We start from the raw sequence: 22,741 nt of genomic DNA on the forward strand, positions 1-22,741 counted from the left end.
ACTACTTGAGAGAGTATAAAATAATTAAGATGCATCTCAGCCTCCGTGGTTGCGCGAAGTCTAACCACACTGCCTTCAAAGGTAATGTAGCCAGTAGACATCTGTATTCTGTAATCCTGTGAAAGAACTGAAAGAACGTGCTGTTTTAACCTAGGAAAGAATCAAGCATACATTGATCAAATTAAATGTAGAATTTGGAGACTGAAACTGGAAAGCTCAACAGAAATTGTAATTGATTGATTATATACTCATAAAACTAGGAAGTGTATATTGTTTGTTGAATTTTAATTAGTTTTTGCTTTCCTTGATAATTGTACTCTTCTCTGGTTGAACAACGTATGAGAAAGCTATATTTGTGAGGCCCTAACAGAGATACTGAGTCCATCAATTCTGAGTGTCCTTGCTGTAGTTAAGCCTGTCATTGTTTCTGAAAGGCTCTACATACAGAAGCTCACAGCAGAGGCAAGAATCTATGCTGTCTTCACCTGAAACAACAGACAAAAGTAGAACTGCTTTTTAATAGTGGTATTTTCAGAACCAAGAAAACAGATTTCTAACCTGTGCTATAACAAAGTATGTAATGCCTCAGGATCATTAGTCAGAATGGATTATACTAGCAGGAAAATCAGATTATGGAGGAAGGAGGAAAGAAATCAGGAGTCTTTGTTTTTAGGTATGTACGGTTTTAGTCTAGTGTTCATAGTGACTTTTTTTCCCACCATGCCTGATCCCTGCATGATGTTTTTTTTTGAAGAGTTTAACTATGAACCAGAGATCCAACAGTCATCTGCATGCTAGAGGAATGTGTCAAGTAACTGAAAATGTAAAAGGGGTGAGGAATTGATTGAGCATGCTAGGTCCGCTGCCAAAGAAAGGTGTCAGCTTTGGACACCCAGGAAAGGCAGCTAGTCTGTTTATCATATCCAAAGTGAGTTTAATACGGATCAGATTCAGTGCTTGGCTGGAGTATTTACAGAGAAAAAGGATTTTGGTTAGATTTTCAACAAACTGTAGAAGAAAATGTTCAACAACAACAAAAAAAAAAACAAAAAACAAAAAACAAAAAACACATATATATATATGATCACTTGCTCATAAAATTTGATATTGCTTTTTCCATGATTCCTTGCTGCTCAATTTTTTCACCTTTCAGTGAGATTTTGAGTTGTATAGTTGTATTTTTCCTTAAAGGGCTTTTCTCACTCTGATGATTCATGGTGTGATTCTTTTTGCCTTTTTACTTTTTTCCTTTTAGTTTTGATATCTATGTTACAAAATTTCATCTTTAGTCATTTAATGCTTGCAGTAAAAACAAAGACTTTCACTGGAAATAAAAAGGTTGAAAAGAAAAGTGTGCAGTTGAAGTGGGGTATTTTTTCAGCTTTCTACTAGTCATGACTAAAACCAAAATATGTAAATTTATATATGTATATATATGTATATGTATAAAACCAAAATATGTAAATTTCCATTTACACAGTCAAGTAGATCCCAGGAATCAAAGAGAGGATGATCAGCCTGTAGTTTTCTGCATCCTCCTACTTGGCCTCCTGAAAGATACAAGTGACTCTTGCTTTCTTCTAGTACTTAGGAACCTTTCCTGATCACCAGTCACCACAGCCTTTCAAATATAATTAGAACTGGAATCTTAGCCTCATCTGTCCTATCCATTAGAACACCTGAACATTATTTTTAGATTTTTTTTTTTAATATAAATTTTTCTATTCAACAAAACTAAGGCAGTAAATTCAAACTCATAGTCTGATTATCTCTGGTTTTGATATATATATATATATATATATGTATGTATGTATGTATGTATGTTATATTCATGATGAACATTTCTTTAGCGGAAATGGCAACTGCAGATAGCTTTTAAAGTAATGCTAAGGTTTTCCTGTTAATCATCCACTAGACTAGCCTGATTATTTATTTATTTACTCATCCAGAAATAATGAAGTATTAATAGTTAACTTTCACAACCAGCTTTTCCACAACTTTATTTCAAGTATGTTTGTTCTCGTCTGTTGGAGCATAATTGTTCAGAGACAACAATTTTGTTTGGGTAACTTCTAACAGGGCATGTATTCCTTTTTTCTAACACTAAGGGATAGCAGTTACATTTCAGATTGGATCTGCTATGTTTTTTCAGGAACATGCTTGAAATAAATACATAAAGCCAAGCTTTGTTTTGTAGCCCAAGGTGGTAACAGTCATTTACCACATCAGTCTTCCACTTTTGATATAATAATACTGTCACATAATTTTCAGCTCAAGCGGAGGAAAGCTTTTCATTTGGAAGACTCTTCTATGATCGTCTCCTATTTCCCCATCTTTTAAAAAATCTAAAGTAAATTTATCTCATCAAATTTGATAATCTAAATCTCAGAAATCACCTCCAGGCAAGTTTTAGGTCAAGTTGCTCTAAATGTGTCTTATACAGGTAATTAAATCACTCCCTGGAGGTTCGCATCTTTGACTACTGACTATAGGGATACTAGAAGGAACTAGACAGCTAGTTTAGACCAAAGAATAATATAAATATGTCTGAAATTAGGTGAGAGAAATCTATTAAGTTATTCCAGTATCTTAAAGGTGAGCATTACCACTTTCATGTTTCTTGAGCTACTTCTTTTCTAAAGATTTATTCAAATTATGAGTTGTTAGCTAATTTACAAGTGAAAGTACATTTTGCACTTGCAATTACTTGCTAGTGTTTTTCAGAATTATTAGTAACACTTCTGAAAATGCTCTGAAAGCAGACTCCCTGCATATGCTTTCAGTGAAAACAAGATGGCAATATAGTGATTTATTTTAGCAGTATAAGATAGATTTTGAAATAAATCTTTATTTATTTAACTTTGTGATTTTGAATCTAACCGGTTAAGGAATGAACAATAATCACTGAGAGTAACTCTAAAGAGCTTTTTAACCTATACTCCTATGCTGGAAGTTATCTTAAGTAAATGAAATGTCAGTACTAGTATAAACTAGTAGACCATAATGAAAACTTCCATAAAATGCTCTATACCATTAAAATGACTGAAGTCAAAATTAAAATTTTATGACTTTTTTTTTTTTTTTTTTTTTTTTTTTTAATATGTGAAATGAGGCTCCCACATTAATGTCTGGGTACATAATGAAGGACCTAATTCTCTGTATTCCTGAGAATCCACTGGCTTTCATGGCCAATTAAATCGCTTGCTATTCATATGAATAAGCACTGATGTACCTCAATTTAGCAATAGAAATCAATAGTTATCATTAGAAATATTAGTGTTGTGCACAGACTAAATAACCATTTATTTCAAATTGTGGTCAGTAGCATTATAATAAGAAGTCCCACAACTGTATTTTTAAATGTTCCTAGAAACTGAAGAGTAAAATATTAAAGGCAGTGTTTCTTCTGCACCACAAGGTACCAGAATATGAAGGTATTGAGGGATTTAAAGTTGTGTTCCTAGTTGACCTACACTATGAAATATTACGTATATTATGTAGCAGTTTCCCCTCTGTGTATGGTGCTATGGCAGAGGTTCAACTTTAATATGTTCAACTGTGGTTCTCTAAGGGTGATACTAAGACTAGAAACGATCTTGTTCCATTTTTGTTCTCTTACTTCCACTCTAAATTTCAATAACTTTTGCAGCTTGATTACACCCTTCTTAGGTTTAAAATAATGATTTTGAGTTCAAAATTATATAGAAAATGATCATTCTGATTTGGAAATTATATAGCACTACTTCCTTCTTCTGAATTCACAGGATTACATAATATTAGTATGTTCATCTAATTCATGAACTACTTGCAAATTAATTGTGTGGAATTATGAAAATTGAGCTTGATGCATATTATCTCCTGTTGTGTGTTACGTTTCTAGATGAGGAGGCATAATGTCATAAGATAACAGAAGGAAGCTGTCGTGTGACATCTTCCAGGCTTTTCTGTATGAGATGTAGGCTATGTATGAACCCAGATCTTCAAAGAAAAATCTAGTAAACCTTTGTCCTGCCTTATATTTGTTGATAAATGTAACGGTCACTTTTAACCTTGGCTGATATGCTGTACTTGATAAACAGCTCTTTCTGTATTTTGTTGTGCATTTCAAAAGAGCAGGAACAGATGTCAGAAAAAAAGACTTGAGGCTGAATTCTGTTCCTTTAGCTTTAGGTAGACTTCAAATGTATTCTTTTCTTGAAATTAATGCGCCATATCTAAAAATACAGGTTAAAATTAAAGAGAAAATGTTTTTAATTGGGTTACTGATAATTGTACATCTAGAAATTAGAATTTGTAAAAGCTGCCAATGAGAAATCATTCTCATAAACTCACAGTTGTAAAGGAATGGGAAATATTCAAAATTACCTGTTATAGAAAGGGAAACACTTCTTTGAAAGGCAAGGTAGTTAATCTTATTTAATATATGAGAAAAAAATGTTGGCCTTAGTCTCACTAATGTTTTTATGCTTCTTATAAACTCTTTGTAAACATTGCCATAAACATTAACTTACTGAGCATTTTTATTCTTATTTGCAGAACATTCAAGGTATCTCTAAACATCCAGTGAGAATTGTAAAGAAACAGTATATAAAAGGTAATCTATGTTTTTATTAATTTGAAAAGGTAATTTTATCCCATTATTTTACCAAGTTATTTATTTTAAAGCAGACCAAGAACTCCAATACAAGAAAATAGAATAGACTATTGACTCATATCTTAATATATAAACCAATCACTTTTTGCTTGTTGTTCCTGCAAAAAGTTTGCTGTTTCAGCACTGATCTAAATAGTCTTAAACATTTAGAACTTTATTTCCATGGACAGTCTCACTGTTCCTTTTTCCAGATGAAATTATGTATCTTAAGTACATTTAACATCCTAGAAGTGTTTTTTTGTGGATTCAGCTTATAAGACATTTCCGGAAGAGATGTTAGAGCTGGGTCGTCTTAATCCTGCACAAAGACAAGCACCAACAGTTTGTCATATGTGTTGTTTTTGGTAACAGACGTGGATTTAAGGCCGATGACTCAGAGGGATTCAAAGGCTGGAAAAGGATGACCCAAGTGTTAAAGTGTCAACACACAGTAGGCTTTAATATAAGAGAGATTTGCCTATATGAATTCTTTCTTGAACACCTACCGTCACAGCTGGGAAATGCTGCTCATTTGTTGAATAGATAAGGGCAGGCTTGCTTTTTAACAGCTCCCTAGTCTCTGCATTTAATATAATACATATCAGAAGACAGCGGCCTGTTTAAGATGGTATAAAATGTTGACAGCAGTTTTATTTTATCTTCCTCAACTATTTTTGTAAATATTTTTTTGAAGTTACTATTAAAAAAAAAATCTGTTTAAATCTGTGGCACAGTGCTTAGCAGTGGCATGTAGACTTTTCTGGAAATTATTCAATCAAATTTGTTAATGTTCTTATATGCGCTTCTCAAAGATGTGTTTCCAAGTTCTTCATTCCTATATTGAGACACTTTTCCCCCTCACTTTTATGCTATCAGCTGTCAGTTATCACTGATCAGATGAATTTTTATGGTTATTCAAAACACAACATTCCTTTCTACGCTAAGACAAGGAGCTTTCCTAGAGTACACCAAGTTTCTAATACCTTGCCAAGGTACAGTATTGCTTTGGGATATTGTAGAGGGTTTATTTCATTGGAATTTGGATGCCTATATTGGCTGCATGTTCTTAATATCATACTTTCCAACCTCCTATAACTCAGGATTTGGTTATTATCCCATAGCTGCAGCAAGTTCAAAGATAATAAAACATTTTTAGCTCATCTCTGTAGACTCTTATTTGCATGCATCTTTTATTAAGTGATCTGTGAATAATGCTATTTATTGTTGTTACTTGTCAGCTAGTGTTTAGGGAATGGTTAGGTTTTGAAAAAGAAGGAGAAATGAGTGGTAATGCAAGGATGTCAGAGATGCAGATGCTCTAGATGACTAATGAGTAAAATAATTGTGATGCTGGAAGTCGGTGCTCTGCTAGGATGCTTATACTGTTGTTTTTATATTTTCAGTTGGGTGTTGGGAGTGGCATTAACAACCTGTTATGGTTTGCAACACCATTTTTGAATGGTGATTTGGTACATAAATGTCTACTCCCTCTCTAGGAAAAGAAGAGGAAATAGTAACCATTTCCCCAAGAGCACTATTTGTTTCAAAGAAAGGATATACGTTTTTAGCAGCAGGTAAGATAATGTGTTATTAATACTCTCAGTTCTGTGAGGTCTTCTTCTCCTCTTCTTTGCATGACATTATATTTTAGAAGGCTGTCAGATCCCTCGGTATCAATTAATATTGTTATGCGATGTATACTCCTTAGTGTGTTTTAGATATGGATGATTTGTAAGCCTTGTCAGTAGAAACAGAGAACTAACAAGATTAACTGACACCCAAAGATAATGAAGGAATTGGGCACTGTGTGATCTGTAGCTGGACTGTAACTCTTTAAGGATGTGTTTTCTACAGCTGTGCTGCTGTTGTTGTTTTTGTTTAGAGCAAGAGGAAATGACTGAGCAGTCCAGGCTTGTATTTTGATTTGTGATAGTTTGGTTAAAATGCAAACATTTTTATTTAAGAGCAATAGATTTATTTTAACACTCTGTTTTCTAGATTTTTCCCATATTGAATTAAGGATCCTTGCTGACTTATCATCTGAACCAGAGCTTCTGAAACTGTTCCAAGAACCTGAAACCACAGATATCTTTACCACACTGGCTTCTCAGTGGTAAGAGTAAATGTTGCAATTTGGCATATTTATTGCCCCAAACCTATTGTATTACTGTGTGGTGATAATAAAAACAATATTTTGTTACAGTATCTATTGTTAATCTAATAGTGTTTTAACACTGGGAGTAATAATTCCCTTCTGTCTTTCTGAGCCTTTTCTCCTCAACTGTTGTTAATGATGTGTGCCAAAATGTTATAATCCAGCTGACAAGTATAATCCTTGAGACTAAAACTGGTGCAATAACATATTCTGCATAGTGCATGCTGATAAGTTTCTCACTGTGTAATTGTTCGCCAATACTTTTTTTAGAATTCCAGAGCAGCATTTAAGTAGGGTATGTGTCTGAAACATTGCAGAACAGTTTTTCTTAGTAAAAGTAAAAACATTCTTGAAATCTGGTTGATTATTCACTAGCAGTATTGGCATCAAATTATATACGTACAAGAAATATGTCTAGATCTCATGGGCTTCCTTTCAGCTCATAAGATTTAGTGCTTCCATCTTCTGATGGATGATGTGTGATACTTTGAAATAGTGGTACATAGTAATTTAATAAAGAAGTTTCTTACGTCCATTATTGTTTACTGATCTCTTCAGCATGCAGACCAATAGATGATCTATCCAAAAAGATAGAATATTAGTTACTTAGCTGTACGAGAGTGTTTCTTATTACTGTTTTTATTAAAAGTATATGCTGGTATTCACTTTGTATTCAAAAGTGCATGGGCACTCAATAGGTGGACAGGATAGATCTTACAGAGACAGGGAGATAGATCTTACAATTTGAACATACAACATTGGTAAAGATCTAATAAAATAATATAACATGTAAGCAGATTGAACAGAATCACGTCATGTAAATGCCATGCAATTTTCATATTTTCTCTTTGCTTCTGTGTATTTTTTTAATCCCTGTTTTTGTTGGAAAATTGCTAGCTGAAAAAAATGAAAGCAAAAATAGATAAGATGAATTCATCAGTCCTGATCTAGCTCAATCCAAATTCTACAGTTTCTAAATTTCTACTCAATGTGTTATTTGCTAATATACACTGAAGTAGTAAAAATAAACTATTTTTTAATTGTCCTGCTACCAAAAGCTGAATCTGTGCTTGAGACATGCACATACAGTCTGGGAAACACAAGTCAAGGTCACAAACATCCCAACAAATGGAGCTATGGAAAGATCAACTTTTTCTTTAAAGTCACTTAGAAGCTTCTATTGACATTATGATCAATTCTTAGCTCTGACATATCACTAGAACCTCGTGATGGAGTTAAATCCTTTTTTTAGTTTGGAGGTATATTGCAAATGTGTGCATGAAGATGAGTCAAATTTTGTCTCAACTCTGGGCAAAGCTCCAGAAATACTATTCTATTCAGCAACCTCACAGCTTTTGGCAGCCATCAACTTCTTATAGTTGCTACACAGTAACTTTAAATTTAATGAAATATTACAGGCAAATATTTTATCAGACAGAAGTGTCATGGTGTGTCTACAAAATCATTACATAATGATTCCTTCTGACTCTTCCTTTAAGCTTCAGGGAAGCTAATTCTTGGAAGTAACTACTGAATTTGTTATATGACATTAATTACAGAAGCATGAAGGTTGGATTTCCTCTGGTCTAACCTTGGATGCCTGTTATATACCTGGTGAGATTAATTTGGCCTATTGTTGATGCCCCCTATGTAGTAGATCAATTGCATGTTAAAAGTGTTGATTTCTCACTATAGTGTAGGTCTGAGATGGCCAGCTCACATGTAGACATCCTTTTTGTCATCCATCCACTGTTCTGACAAATTTAATTCCTCCTATTGGATCAGTTCCTAGTGAACTTATACTGGGTTTTGGAGTTTTGTCCTTAATTTATTAAACCCTAAAGAGAAGAGACAAAATCATGAGCTCCACAGATATCTTCCCATTCCAGATATTTATTCATCTTTCGTAATCCACATTTTTAATTAGTGGAATATGACTGGTTGCTAGGGGAATTGTGATATGGCAGAGCAAATTTGGATTTCAGAGGAATGTTAATGGATAACACCAACTCTGAGAGTATAGTTTTGAAATTAATTTTCTATTTTTTTTCCTTGTGAATTAGTAATTTGCAAATGTGGACTGAGTAACTGAATATGTATACAGACCCTTTATTTAATACCTAATTTGCCTGTATAGATATGGATTTGTGTATTTATTCAAGTCAAAAACCAGGAGATTTAACAGGATCATAACTGCAAAGACAAAAGTAGATCAGAGAAACAGCTATGTATCCTTATTTTGAATGTAGTCAATGCTAGAAAAGTTTGAAAACAAAAATATCTACTATGTAAAATAATTAACTAGTTATTTGAACGTAGAAAAAGTCTCAAGATACAAAATTTAATTATTGTGTAATATGGTAGCTGTACAAACGTTGCTTTAGAAAACATAGCTAAATAATGTGCTTTTAGAAAAAAAGTCTTGTGTGGTTTGCATGAAATACACACACACACAAACATCTCCCCCTCTCATTGCTATTAGAACAAGGAAGGAAGAGGAAAACAAACTATTTTATCTCCCCTTGGTCTCCCGATTTTTATTAGGTCTTAATACTGGGGCTTTAAAATCTGTGCAAGGGATATACCAAGTGGTATACTAAATGTTTATTCTGTTTGAAGGGATTGCTGTTTGTAAATCTTTTCTAACACATCTTGGAAAGCCTTGACCATTTTTTTTTTTTTTTCTGAAAGAAATCAACGGAGAATGAATTAGTTTCAGAAGCTTGTTCTGAAGAAAAAATTTAAGTTTATGTCAGTATCTGATAGCATTCCAGCTTCTGAATGTGTGTCAGATATCTCTTAGCAGGTTTTCTGCATCTAAAAATCCTTAGACTATTAAATATTAAAACATAAATAATATATTGACAATATTTGATTTTTATATTGACAATATAAAATCTTAGCCACATCCCAGAGACATCCCAAAACTTTATAGTCTTTTTTTAGCTTTTGGTGATGAATATACATGACAGGCAGTTTCTGCCAAGAGGTTAGCAGTATGACTTTCTGATTGAATTAAGATCTCTCATGTATAAAAGCTTTTGTTTCTTAATTTGGTTGGGTATGCTCTACCAGGATTCAGTCCGTCTCTGGGACGTAGAGATGTCTGCCTTGGAAACCTGTTGGATTGATATTTATACTAAACATTACTTTTATGCCATCTTTACACTAGTCAACAGTGCAGTGTAGAGATGCACAAATGTATGTCAACCCAAACAATGCCCATGCATCATGGCAAGAGGCTGAAAGAAAGCATTAACTCAGAAACTGAAGTTCAGTGTCATGTGCAACGCCATACCCAGCCCAGTAAACCTAGCTGAGAGGCAATACTCTGCAGAAAACCAGGCTGTAATCTTGTGCTCCTATGGCTAGTTTATGGGGAGAGCCTGTTTAGTCTGAATAAAAAGAGACAGAGTGGAGACCTCATTGGTTTCTATAACTACCTGAAAAGCAGTTGCAGCGAGGAGGGTGTTTGTTGGTCTTTTTTCTCAGGTGACAAGTGATGGGATACGAGGCATCAGCCTCACCAGGGGAGGTTTAGATTGGATGTCAGGAAGAATTTATTCATAGAAAAGTGATTAGGCATTGGAACAGGCTGCCCAGGGAAGTGGTGGAGTCACCGTTCCTGGAGATCTTTAAGAGATGTGTGAATGTGGCATTTAAGGCCATGGTTTGGCAGCAGACTTGTAGTGTTAGGTGGATGGTTGGACTTGATGAGCTTTAATTTTTTTCCAATTTAAATGATTGTATGAGTCTACCGGTCTCTTCATATTCTTCATTTGTCACTCTTCAGTAGGCTGATGTTCCTCTGCCGTAGTGTATACTGCTATAGACCATACTGGGTCAAAATCCAGGAAGAGTATCTTGATTTAGCTAAGCACTTAAGCTTGCAATAAATACGTCCTGCCTTCCTGCCTGTGTGCTTTTTTGAGATGGGGATAGTACTGCTTCAGTGTTCCCAACTCAAGCAAATTCTTGCATCTTTCTTGCTATTCTTCAATGTGTGGGTAAGTCCTTTCCCCTGCTTCTTTAGAGTTTTTCTTAGAGAGCTGGAGATCCAGTCAGATGTGATCCGAAATCCATACCTGAAGACACCTGCTTGATAGGTTTTATTTTATTTTGAAAAAAGTGAACAGGATTCACTCTTTTTAAATGGCAATGGTGTCCAGCTTTTGTACAATAGCTAGGTGCTTAGAGACTTCAGTTCAACTTTTTTAACCTTCAAGCATTCAAATCTTTATCTGTCTCATTTCAGGAAGATACAGAGCAAAGTTAGACTGTGTCTGAAAGCTTCTCCACTCTGTGCTACTTGTTGCAGCTGAGATTCTGTTGAGCAAAGACTGTAAAGTTGAAATAATTGGATTTGTTCAGCTGAGAAAAGATAGGCTTTAAGAGAAATATGATAAAAATCTTCAAATATATCAAAGTTGTTGCAGAGAGTGAACAAAGCATAATGAATGAGCTTACACTGTGGTAAGAGATGTTTTGGTTAACATTGATAAAGATTTTTAATAGAAAAAGTAAATAAATATGGAGATGGTTTACTTATGGAGACAGTGGAATATCTATCACTAGAAGGAATGAGTCAATCAGATATTTCCAAGGATAGCTGAGGTGGCTTTTCATTCTGTCTCAGAACCATGTTTTTATGGCCTTATGATTCAATATCTAAGTTGGATTTGTGAGGCCTGGAAATTAGACCATGCTTTAACTACATGTCACTGGGAGGAAGAGTTGTCTGTGAATCCTACCAAGTGAAGAGAGAACTGAGTTGCTGGCCCTTAGTACCCTGAAAAATATTTCAGGGTGGTATTCCCCTCCACCTATACTATGAAATAATAATAATTAAAAATAAAAACATATTATAGACAGAAACTGTGTGTAAATAATGCTGCAATCGGATTACATCTCCTAGATTGGCTCCTACAGGCATCAAAGTAGATGTCAGGTGTGCTCAGAGTGGGTCTATGATGAACATGTACACAATGCAGAATTTCAGAAAGAAGTGTTCCCTGAGGTGTGCCAAGAATTCAGGAATATCCAGGTTTCAGGGGCCACTTAGTGGTGTCAAATGGGTTCATTCATAGATTTGGATGTAGGCATCCACATCCATTTCTCAGATTTGGTCTAGGTATCACAGTTCCTTATGCAATTGCCAGTACAGATGTGTGAGAGATGGACTTCCACCCTGACCGTGTACCATTCATTCAAAAAATGAATGTAGTGTTACCGCTCTGAGGTGAGCATCATCCCAAGGCAAGTCCCTAAAACTAAGTGGGTAGAGCTTCAGAGATTTGCTTTATGTTCTAGTCTGTAGAAAATCATTACAGGGCCATGCTTTTATCTAGCGAGTGATTCCTAAGGCACCAACCAGATATTACAGATACGTTTGCAACCTCTCATCTTTTTAGTTTCTACTTAAATCTATTTCTCGTAAATGTCCTACAAGATTTATGGAAATATTTTGCCCTTTCTATATGGTAACTGTGAACTAAGATGTGAAAACATCTAGACTATATATCCTCTTAAATAAAGAGCTTCAGAGAAAAAGACCTTATAAGTAAATTAGTTACGAATGTATTGAAGTGAAACTCTAGCACTTTCACATTTGGAAATTTAGTTATGGGAATATCCAGCTAATTTGTAGGCTCTAGGAAGAATGTAAGTATGTGAAACTAGGAACATTCTGTTGACCACAATATCTTTCTGAGGTGAAATCAATGCAAATTGAAACTAGAAACATTATTAGATGTCTTTTCAAGGTACATAGACCTTCGTAGAAGTTATACTTACTACCTGAAAAGGGGAGCGATTCAGAAGGCTTCTTAATAAATTGTCTACATTATGATCTAATTGTGAGCACAAATTTGTTACTACTGTAAAATGCATGTTTTCATTTCTTTGGAAGTAGAAAGATGTCCCTGTGCATAAACTTTTTCACACAGAGATAAATGATCTAGGCATCTTCTCTGATGTGTCATAGGTTGTCACTTCAGCTGATGTAGCTCCAGCATAATGAAATCCATGTTAATCTCTGCCTCAGAAATCATCCCATTATAGATAAGATTGTTGGACAGTTGTGAATTAGTATTTTGTGTTGTATTCCATAACTCTTTTCATATACTTTCCAATTGTATTGGAATTGTAGAACATATAAAAATTTACTTATGTGGAATGAATTTTCCTTATATTCTGCAGCTAATATATATCTATATTTCTATAGTCCCATATACTACTATAACTACCATGTAGTACTATAACTATATTTCTGTAGTACCATGTAGTAGAGGAATATCTCTAATACTGTTCAATACACAGATGTACTGTGTATTAAAAGATAATTATCCCAATAATCTGATAACTGCCACCATTCCAGTGTTAAAACAGACATTCTCTTTAAACTATTAATTTCTACCTCTAAACTATAATTTACCCTGTACACGTTAACTACTGATGGTGAATTAACATAACAAGGTAATTGGTGGATACTCTTTCAGGGTGATATGTACTTTGTACCAAAGGAAAAAAAAAAAAAAAAAGGAGGAGGATTTGTGACAGTCAGTTGCGTACAATGCTTGTGCTCAAGGCAATGCTTGAAAGAAGGCTGGGCAGCTTGATAGTGGTCTAGCTGCTCCTGCTTCAGTTTGGCACGAGTTTTGTTAATTGGACACCACAAAATATTCACTTCTCTCTCATTTATCCGTCTGCTTCCTCATGTTGTTGCTTTACTTGTGGTGGTGGAGAACAGCATGAATAGATGCCCTTCTAGGTATTGACGTTATCTTCTAGTACTAGACATAATTATCATTCTACTTATGTGGCTTGCAGGGAGCTCAAGAACGGCTGCAGAATAAGAGGACATTGTCTCATTATTTCTTTGTAGCACTGGTAGCTAATACCTGAAATAAGAATATGTGTATCTATTATAGAATACCAAGGGATTTATAAAATTATTCAGCTCTAATCATTCTGAGAAAGATTCCTTTCCATTTTTATAGTGTAGGTGAGGTTGGCTGACACTTGAAGATATGGAAAAGCCTTTCGTTGACATTATATAATCTGTGCCAGAGTCAGAGGAACTTGAACACTTAATTTCCAATAATCTCGGGAACTGCAGGCTGTTAACAAAATGTGCTGGATATAAAAGTCCATGTTTCCTCAGCTGATGTGTGTGTAGGATGTTGGTAATATATAGCAAATCATTTTGGTAAGAGAAGGACATGCTAATTTTGGATTTGACTCAAGGAAAAGCCTAGAAAAAAGCAAAGCACAGAACTAGTTGGATATTGGAAGGACAAAAGTTGTGGGCTTTTGTGTTTTAAGTTCAACTAGATCTGAATAAAAAGACCACAGTGCAGAAAGTTTTGTTTTGTTCTTTAGAGACTGTCTTCCTTCAGGAAGTGGGGAAAATTTATTTAATTACAGTCTGCCAAGCAGGGGACTCAAGGAACTGATTATTTCTATTAATGTCAATGTCAGCCAGACTGTTGTGCATTGGGTCCATCAAGAACTATAGCGAAACAGGTGAATTTTGTTTTTCCAGCTGCTTGGAAATTCAGGATCCTTACTGACAATAGTTCTATCTGTTGATACCCTGCTGAGTTGTGAAGAACACAGGAAATAAGCAGAGGGATTTTGGATATTCCTGAAATAAATCAAAATAAGTCATCAGGGGTTGAATTATACAAAAAGATAGTGTACTGGGTCTGTTTGAAGAAGATAAGGTCGAGTATGCACAAATGTTTGGTGGTAGGCAGACTAAATATATATACACTTGCTCATTCCTGTTTTATACAATCTTGTTTCAAGCACACTTTTTTTTTTTTTTTTTATCAAATAGATTGTAAGGATGAATCAACATTCATCCTTAGCAAAACACTGACTTTTTTTTGTTACTTTATATAAATGTATGGTGTAGCAAACATTGAATTAAGTTGAGCTGCCTACTCCCTCAAGTTATTGTTACTTAAAACTGCAAACATCAAGCTTCAGACGAAAAAAAAACTTTAAAGATTAGTCCTAACTCTACCACTTCAATTCAAGGCTAATACTAAATCACAAGAGAGGCCGGTAAAACTTGAATGAAATAAATGGATTTATGAGAGGCAAAAGCCACATCTGTAGCTAGATGCTTTTCAAACAAGATATGATTAAAATCAGAAAATATCCCCAGTTGGAAGTGACCCAAAAGGATCATTGAGTCCAACTCCTTACTCCACACAGGACTACTTTAAAATTAAACCATATGTCAAGAGCATTGTCCTAATGCTTCTTATTTGTGTTTCTATTTTAATTTTATGAAAAAAATGTCAGCAAACCCTTGAAAAAGCCTTTGTTAATCAAGACATGTCACCTGGGTTTTTGTTAGTTTATTAAAGAGTAATGAGATAATCATGTTTATCCAGGTGGACTTCTGCTGAGGAGATGGGAAGAGCTTTACCTTTCCTCCCAACCCCATAAGCAGACATACGGTTACAAGATGCATCCATGAGGTTATGCAACTCTGTTTTCCCCCAGCTATGGCTCTCTCAATTTGTGTTTGTTGTCTAAATAATGAGATATACTAGCTCAGGACTCTTAGGACTCCATCTTTGTTTAAGTAATTTTTGGGTAATCCGGACTATTTAGTATTCATCTAACCAGAAATTAAGACATGCAATTTCTCGGATTCCTTTTCCCACTTTTTATGAGCTTAATGTCAAGTCTAAAATGAATTTGTATTAACTCTTTTCAATTCATACATTGGAAAATAATAAAATCTTTTTTTGTTTTGTTTTGATTTGAAGTGTAGTCACTCTCTGTGCCATTGAGCACATATAAAATCATGAAACTGTTTTGCAGTATTAAGACAAATCAGACAAATTATGATCATAGCCTTGCCATGGAGTCCTTGGGGTAACTCCTAGAATCTTGCTTTTGAAGAGAGTGGAGAAAAGTTTTCATGTGTATTATATGGCACTCACCTTAAATATGTGTAGCTGAATCTCTCTGCTGGAGTCTCCATTCAGAAATGCATGACTGTGTTGTAGTCTTCCAGCTCTGCAGTCTGGCTGTGTAACTCAGCCAGTATTGATTCATCCTAAATCCCAAGGTTTGGAACTCAGTGCTAGCTGCCAGATGACTCACAAAGGGTTAATTTCTTTCATTAGCATTGGATTATCCAGCTTTGTAATAACGTTATCATTTCTAATTAGTTTCAAGGCTTCTGCTTTTATTTTTCTTTTACTGGAATAGACTCTGAAGAAATGATTGTTGCAGTATTTAAAACTGAATAATTATTAGTACTTACCCATCATCTCATTGTTTATGTATCACTTCTCTTCTGATTAATATCCAAAATAGCTCTTACTTTGTATATTGTATCATTCTTTTCTTATTCACGGTATTACTGATAAAGGGAGAGGAATGAGGAATTTGCTTTATACATGATGTTCAGGCACAAATTCAGTTTATATGGGAAGGCAGGCTCTTCCGACTCAAATCACGTTCAGGGGCAGGTATGCTGTAGCAGCAAGTCTAATTGTTGAGACACTACTCATTATTAATCTGGTGTTTAATAATAACTTATTTTCTAAAATTAGTGTGAGTGAGGCTGTAACCTGCAGCTCCTGCAGCTGTAGTATTGCAGATTTCTTCAGGTTGTACTTCAGAAATTTTTAACATCTATGATATACTACAGTGGCAGATTGAATTTCTGTGCAAATAAATGTAATGGTAGGAAAAGATGCTGACAAAGTGACAGTAGTTATTAAGAAATAGAGAAGCATTCAGAAGAGAAGCTCTAGGAAGAAGTAAGGCAGTTTCTTATGCTGCTAGATAATGCTTTACACTTGGTAAAAATATGCCTGCTCTTACACAGGAGTATGAAACTAGAAGGAACTTATTAGCCATAAAAACTCTTGCAGGTGATAATGTCATAAACTCTCTTCCATAGATTGGTGGGGCCTCAACTTAGAACTCGTTTTAGCCTAGATAATTCTACTGGAAGCTGTTGAATTCCCCATTCCTCTTCTGGCTTGAAATCTCCTTTTACTTTCTACCTTATTTATTCCTACAGTTTATCTAGATAAATTATTCTTGCCAACATTGTCCATTAGCTTTATTAGCTCTCCTTGCATGCCCAGAGTTTGCTTTGCATAACTACTTCAGGAAGGCAATCAATTGTGTTCTCAGCCCTCATTCTTTAAGGAAACTAGACACTTTTTTTTTAGGGTATTTGTCATCAAAATAACTTAATGAACTAGTGTTAGGAGCAGCTAGTTATGACTACATGGAATTCCATGCAAGTTAATCTGTATTTCCTCTTGGCAAGGAAAATGAGACTCTGTGGCACTGACCGACTCCCTAAGCTGCTTCAGTTAGCATAGCTAGCTTTTTAGGCGAGCTCTGAAATCTCTGTGCCACAATACAGCCTCTGGTATATTTGTGTCATGGTCAAGAAACGCAAGTTAATTCTGGTCATTAAACTGGGCTAGCTGAATGATGAATTCACGAAATCATGACTTGAGAGGCTACCTTTATTCTGGTAAGTTTAGTGCCAGGGAATGTTCCTGGTTGCTGGCACTCAATACCTGCATTGCTGAATTGGTTGCTGTTGTGGTTGTGGCTCTGGACCAAACAGCTCCTGGGCACAATTCCTGAATTAGCAAGGGCCAGAGATTATTTCCACCAGGCTGCTGGATGCAGCACCATGTTCGGATGGTAAGAGATTTTTGAGCTATGGATGGGTGATGTTGTTTTCCACATAGCCCCACTGCTGCAGGTTATTTATGGACAGGTTTAATTTCTTTATGTTGAGATAGTCAGTGTCTCCTTTCATATGGTTGATTTTTTTGCTATTCAATATTCAGATAGCCTATCTCCATACCTGTTTCAAATTAATGTTTCTTGAACATGGTGACCAAATTAAGTTAACTACCCGGATAAAATCTCACCAGTACATTGTACAGCAGAACTAGTATTGCCCTGTCATGTTTGGAAATAACCCACTTGTCACATACTGAAATTGCATTTGTCTTTCCATAGCCAAACCATACTGTTTCCTTGTCATTCCATGGTCAAATACTACATTTTTCTCTGTTTCTAATTGTTCACCTCCTACTTTATGCAAAAAGTGTATGCTTTAATAATTCTAATTTTCAAATAAAATAACTTTGCAGAAAAGCAGTAGTCTTTTTAATTATTATTATTATTTAGACACTGTGAAAGGGTGTATTTCTCTAGCTGTGTAGGGATAGCTTTGCAATTACTAAAGGCTAGAGGGGGTGAAATGGTGTCAATGTGCTATCTAATTTTGTTCCTGTGTGGTATATTGGAGGACAATTTGTTGTGGAGTATCTTGAAAGACAAGCTCCGAGTTCTCTGCATATTGCATTTGAGTTTCTCTTTTCTGTGCTATTATTACACTTGCTTTGGGATTAGGCAGTCTCTTATACCTACTTGAAATCATTGTGAAATCAGCTGTAATTGAATCCTCAGTTTGTATCTCTGGAATATCATTAATGATAAAATTCATCATTTTTACCTAAATTTCTGTAAGACTACCAGATTAAATCATTGTTCTGAAGAAGTGTCATTATTTAAAATCAGGCTTGTTTGCATTAGGCAAAAAGCATTAATTCTAGTTTGAGATTTTCATTCCTCTCACAACAGACATCATTTGTGGAAATGTCTGTTTATTGATGAATGCTTGTAACTGTTAGATTTTTGCATAATAAAAGAAATCATACTCAAAAGATTTTGACAGGGAACACTTGAAAACTGTGTCATTTTCAAATACAATCTTCGTGATAGCTGTAATAATATTTGGTTTGCCTTTGGAATACCTATGTTAGGCAGCACAGCCTCCACAAACTGGGGTATAAATACATGTAGACATATATATATACACATGTACATAAATATATATGAACTTTTATGTTGAGATACAGGAGATAGATAAAGATTTTGACTTGTGGTATTCAATTATTATAATGTGTTTTTTCAAAGCATTCATGCAGCAGTTTAATTTGCTGCCACTTTATCCCCCTCCTAACGTGTCCTGTTCCTTCTGCCACCCCTGAAATCTGGTAAAAAGGAGGAGGTTCGGTATGCCTTCTCAAATCAGAGTTTTAAAACATTTTAAGCTCTATGTTGAAAACCTCATGGGCATCAGTGTGGACTATTTTAACAGTTTTACGTTTGCAGCACAGCAATTTCTGTTTTGAAAGCTTATTTGCAAGAGTTGATATTAATCAAATTTAACATTGGACTTGCCTTGTACCCTTGCAGACAGTCTGAGTCTTAACTTATGAAAATTTCACCTTTTGGTTTACAGTCCCTTGGAGAAGTACAGCTGTGACATTTGTTTAGACTAACAAATAATAAGGGAGAGGGAATAAAGTCTTCAGGAAGCATAATGGGTTTTGTTTTTTAGAAGAGTTAAACAATCACTTTAAACAAACCAGGTCGTTAACTGCAAGCTTAACCAGACAGCTTAATTTTATATCAGATTGGAAGCTTATTATTATTGCACATCAGATGGTTTCTTAGCAGTCTAGAATAACTGAAAAACAAAGCTTTAGAGTTTTCATCACCACAACTAACAGAAACTAGTGTGAAAGATCAAGCTCTGGGGAGATAGGGCAGTCCTCAGTTGTTTCGCGGTGTTTGACAATGCTTGGCTTTGGTAACTTCATGAAGAGGATTTCTTGTATACGAAGAGTTATCTTCAAAGAGGCATTTTCATCTACAGTGGTTTTGATAAAATACTGCATTTTGTGAGCACACTCCAGATCTTAATGAGATGTTTTGGTTTATTTCATTTAACTCAATTAACTTTAACTTGATTTTCAAGCTAAATCTTGATGAAATCAAGAATGCAAAGGCAGGTCTTACAGATCCACACTATTTTCAAAATGTTTTGAGGTGCTAGAGCACGTTTTGACACAGTTTATAAGCAAATCATTTTTAGGATTGAATCCAACAAAAGTAATTAGATATTCATTGATGGAATTTTTAGAATATGGAAAATTGATGAAGTAATGGGTGCATTTTGCACAATAGTACTGTGAATCTAGCTATTATGTGCCAAAGAAAGCAAGTAAAGCTTGTGCAAAACAGTATTGTATTATATGTCATATCACCTTTGAGAACTGAGGAATCTTTCGTGGTTGATCTAGGTGTAACAGGAAGTGTCCAGACACCTCTTTGCAGAAGTTAAGACTTCTACACTTTTGAAGCTTTGGTTTCAAACCTACCAATTATTTTTAAAAACAACTCATAGTGAAGTTTTAGTTTTGTCTTTAATTCAATGTGATTATAAGCATAATAGAATTTAAGCTACCAGAGGTATTTTCAGTGAAGACTGAAAGAAAAGGATTATTCATTATCTCATCCTTCTCTGCAGAAAATCCTCATATATATCATCATTGAATTCTTCCTCTTTTCTTTGGCTATTAAGATCTTTAAATGTCTGCTGCTTACCTTTTTCTTAACTGTGCATACTCATTTTGATGTAGTGTGACATACCCCTCCTTGTTCTTCCTGAGCAACTTGTACATTGTTTGCTGGTGGTTTGATGGGGCAACTAATTGCAGTTACATCATCTTCTTGTTGTCTACTAAGAACTTTGTTTCCTGCTGTTTCACTCTTCTGGTATTTGGCTAAGGCTGTTCCGAAACTCTATTTCTTTATAAAGACATGAGACTTCTGCCTGGGCCAGTACTGGTAATTATTTGATACTTTGCTACCGCTACCTGTACCGTCTCCCAACATGGTTTCCATTCCTTAACTATTTAAAGCTTCTTATGGAAAAGCTTGAGAAGTGAAGAAAGAACTCTAAGAGCATTAATTTGAGGTTGATCCCTGACATGTAGTTTAAAACAAGTGGTATCTGATGAGTTTTGTCATCCTATCTTGTATGGCCCTTGTAAACTGTTTTCATTTCATTGTTCTTTCAGTGATGGTGACCATCACCACTGACATTCACCCAGTTAATGACTTACTTTTATTCTCTGCTTTTAAAGCTGAAGACTCTGACATGAGAATGTCCTCTAGCAGATTAATTCTTTCAACAATCACATCTCAGAAATAAACATCACCTGTCTGGGAAACTGGTGGTGTAAGAAAGAACTACAATTGTGAGAGAAAAGCACTTTTGTGTTCCTGCAGGAGTGAAGGAGAGAAAAGATGAAGGTTCCAGGGTAGGGTGTCCTTTCTCAAGAACCTCAATTTAGTATCAGGCACTTTCTGATCTCTCTGAATGAAGTCCAGAATTGTACCCTTTTAAAGAGAAATCTCTGACCTTTTTTTTTTTTTTGTCAAGGGCACTGAAAATAATTGCTGCCTAACATACCTCCTCTGTACCTGGGAGATTAACATGCAGGTAAATATCCTAGTAAAGATAATGGATCACTTTACTCCCAGATGAATCCTTCAACAAATTGTTGCTGACGATAGGTATAATTTATGACATGACCTTGTTGCAATCTCTTTATCTGGTTCCCTGGTACTTTAAAATGTAGCAACAGAAGACTTCTGGCCCACAGAGCAAACTATAAAGATATGTCTTTATCTTCTGTAAAGTGCTTGAAAGCTAAACATCATGGTCTTTTTCAGAAGGTTTAGGACTAATGAAATAAATCTTCATGCAATGGACTACAGAGGCTACTCAGACAAAATAAATTATTTTATAATTAACCATTGGAAGGGCTTTTAAAATCATAAAGTGCTTATGGAGTCTTGAAAAAGAGTTTTATAGGGGTTGTAAAGCTTCTCCTGGTGCTAAAAGGGCATAAATTAAAAATCAGTTTGGTGGAGTAGCATGCAAAGGGGAAAAGAGATACAATGACAAAAACGTGGCAGAAAAAAACGGCTATGGTATAGGAAGGATGGTATCAAGCTGACTGTCCTGTAGTGTTTCTTTCAGAGAAGCGTCCTGTAGTCTTTTATTCACAGAAGATGAACACAACTAGCTGAAGTGAAAGCTTTTATAAAAACCTCTAAATGAAAAAGAATACAAATTTTATTTTTTAATACACATTTTTAATACAAATTTAAGCTCCCTGATTGGGAGGTTTTGACCCCCTCCCATCTTTAAGTATGTTCCCATATTTACAAGGAAAATGCATACCAGAGGTTCACCAATATGAGCAACAGCCACTGCAAGACATCTCTTCTGTCCCCGTGCCAGGGTGGGAATGAGTATAGGTTAAGTGAGGAGTCTCTATATTATCCTCTAGATGAAAAGGAGGATATGTGAGAAATTTGATGTTGTTATTGACTCGTTGATTGGAGCATATCCTTGGGTGAGAAGCTTCTCTGTGTTATTCCAAAATCTCATATCTCACTAATGCAGATCACATCAAGATGAAAATGCAAATACAGGCATTGAGCACAACATCCGATTCAGATATAAAAAGTGTTTGGAAATGACAGAAATAGGAGAATATTTAAAAGAAAAAAACTACTTAATAAATATATACTAGGGCTATATCAGAAAGGTCTTTTTTTTTTTTTTTTTTCTGTTACCTATTTCACCTGCTGTTTCCCCTGTCAAGAAGTTAGTCTGCATTTCCTTGTAGATGTTTCTTTGCTATTTTAGAAAAGTATCTTGCCTTTATTGCCACTCTTCTGGGCAGTCTAGGCAGGTTTCATTTTTCATCCTGACGTCTCTGTGCTCTTCTTATGAGGAAGACAAACTAGCTACTTTTTGTTTAGAACACAGTTGTGTAAATGCCTTCTAGTTAGAGAATCTATATCTATATCTATATCTATATCTATATCTATATCTATATCTATATGGCTTTCATAGGTTATGTATGTGGTTTTCAGTAAACATTGTACATCAAACTGTACATTAAAACTGTGTATGATAAAATACTTAGGCTGAGTGCACATACTTTATTCCTAGCTCTTGCTTATCATGCAAGGCAAAAGTAATAGTCTATTATGAAATGACAGTGGCTTTGAGG

The 22,741-nt window shown here is 35.0% G+C and overlaps 1 protein-coding gene across 1 annotated transcript in view; it reads left to right on the forward strand.

Moving 5' to 3' along the window:
• The window catches only part of POLN (DNA polymerase nu), a gene marked incomplete at both ends in the record, with an annotated part of 92,100 nt that overhangs the window by 33,567 nt on the left and 35,792 nt on the right, over positions 1 to 22,741 (forward strand). Inside the window, 3 exons of the mRNA XM_084285764.1 lie at positions 4,537 to 4,594; positions 6,130 to 6,207; positions 6,632 to 6,746. Coding sequence (XP_084141890.1) covers positions 4,537 to 4,594; positions 6,130 to 6,207; positions 6,632 to 6,746 — 251 coding nt within the window. The remainder of the gene's footprint in view (positions 1 to 4,536; positions 4,595 to 6,129; positions 6,208 to 6,631; positions 6,747 to 22,741) is intronic.

This window comes from Netta rufina, assembly GCF_964035555.1.
Source record: "Netta rufina genome assembly, chromosome: 4".
Classification (NCBI taxonomy): Eukaryota; Metazoa; Chordata; class Aves; order Anseriformes; family Anatidae; genus Netta; species Netta rufina.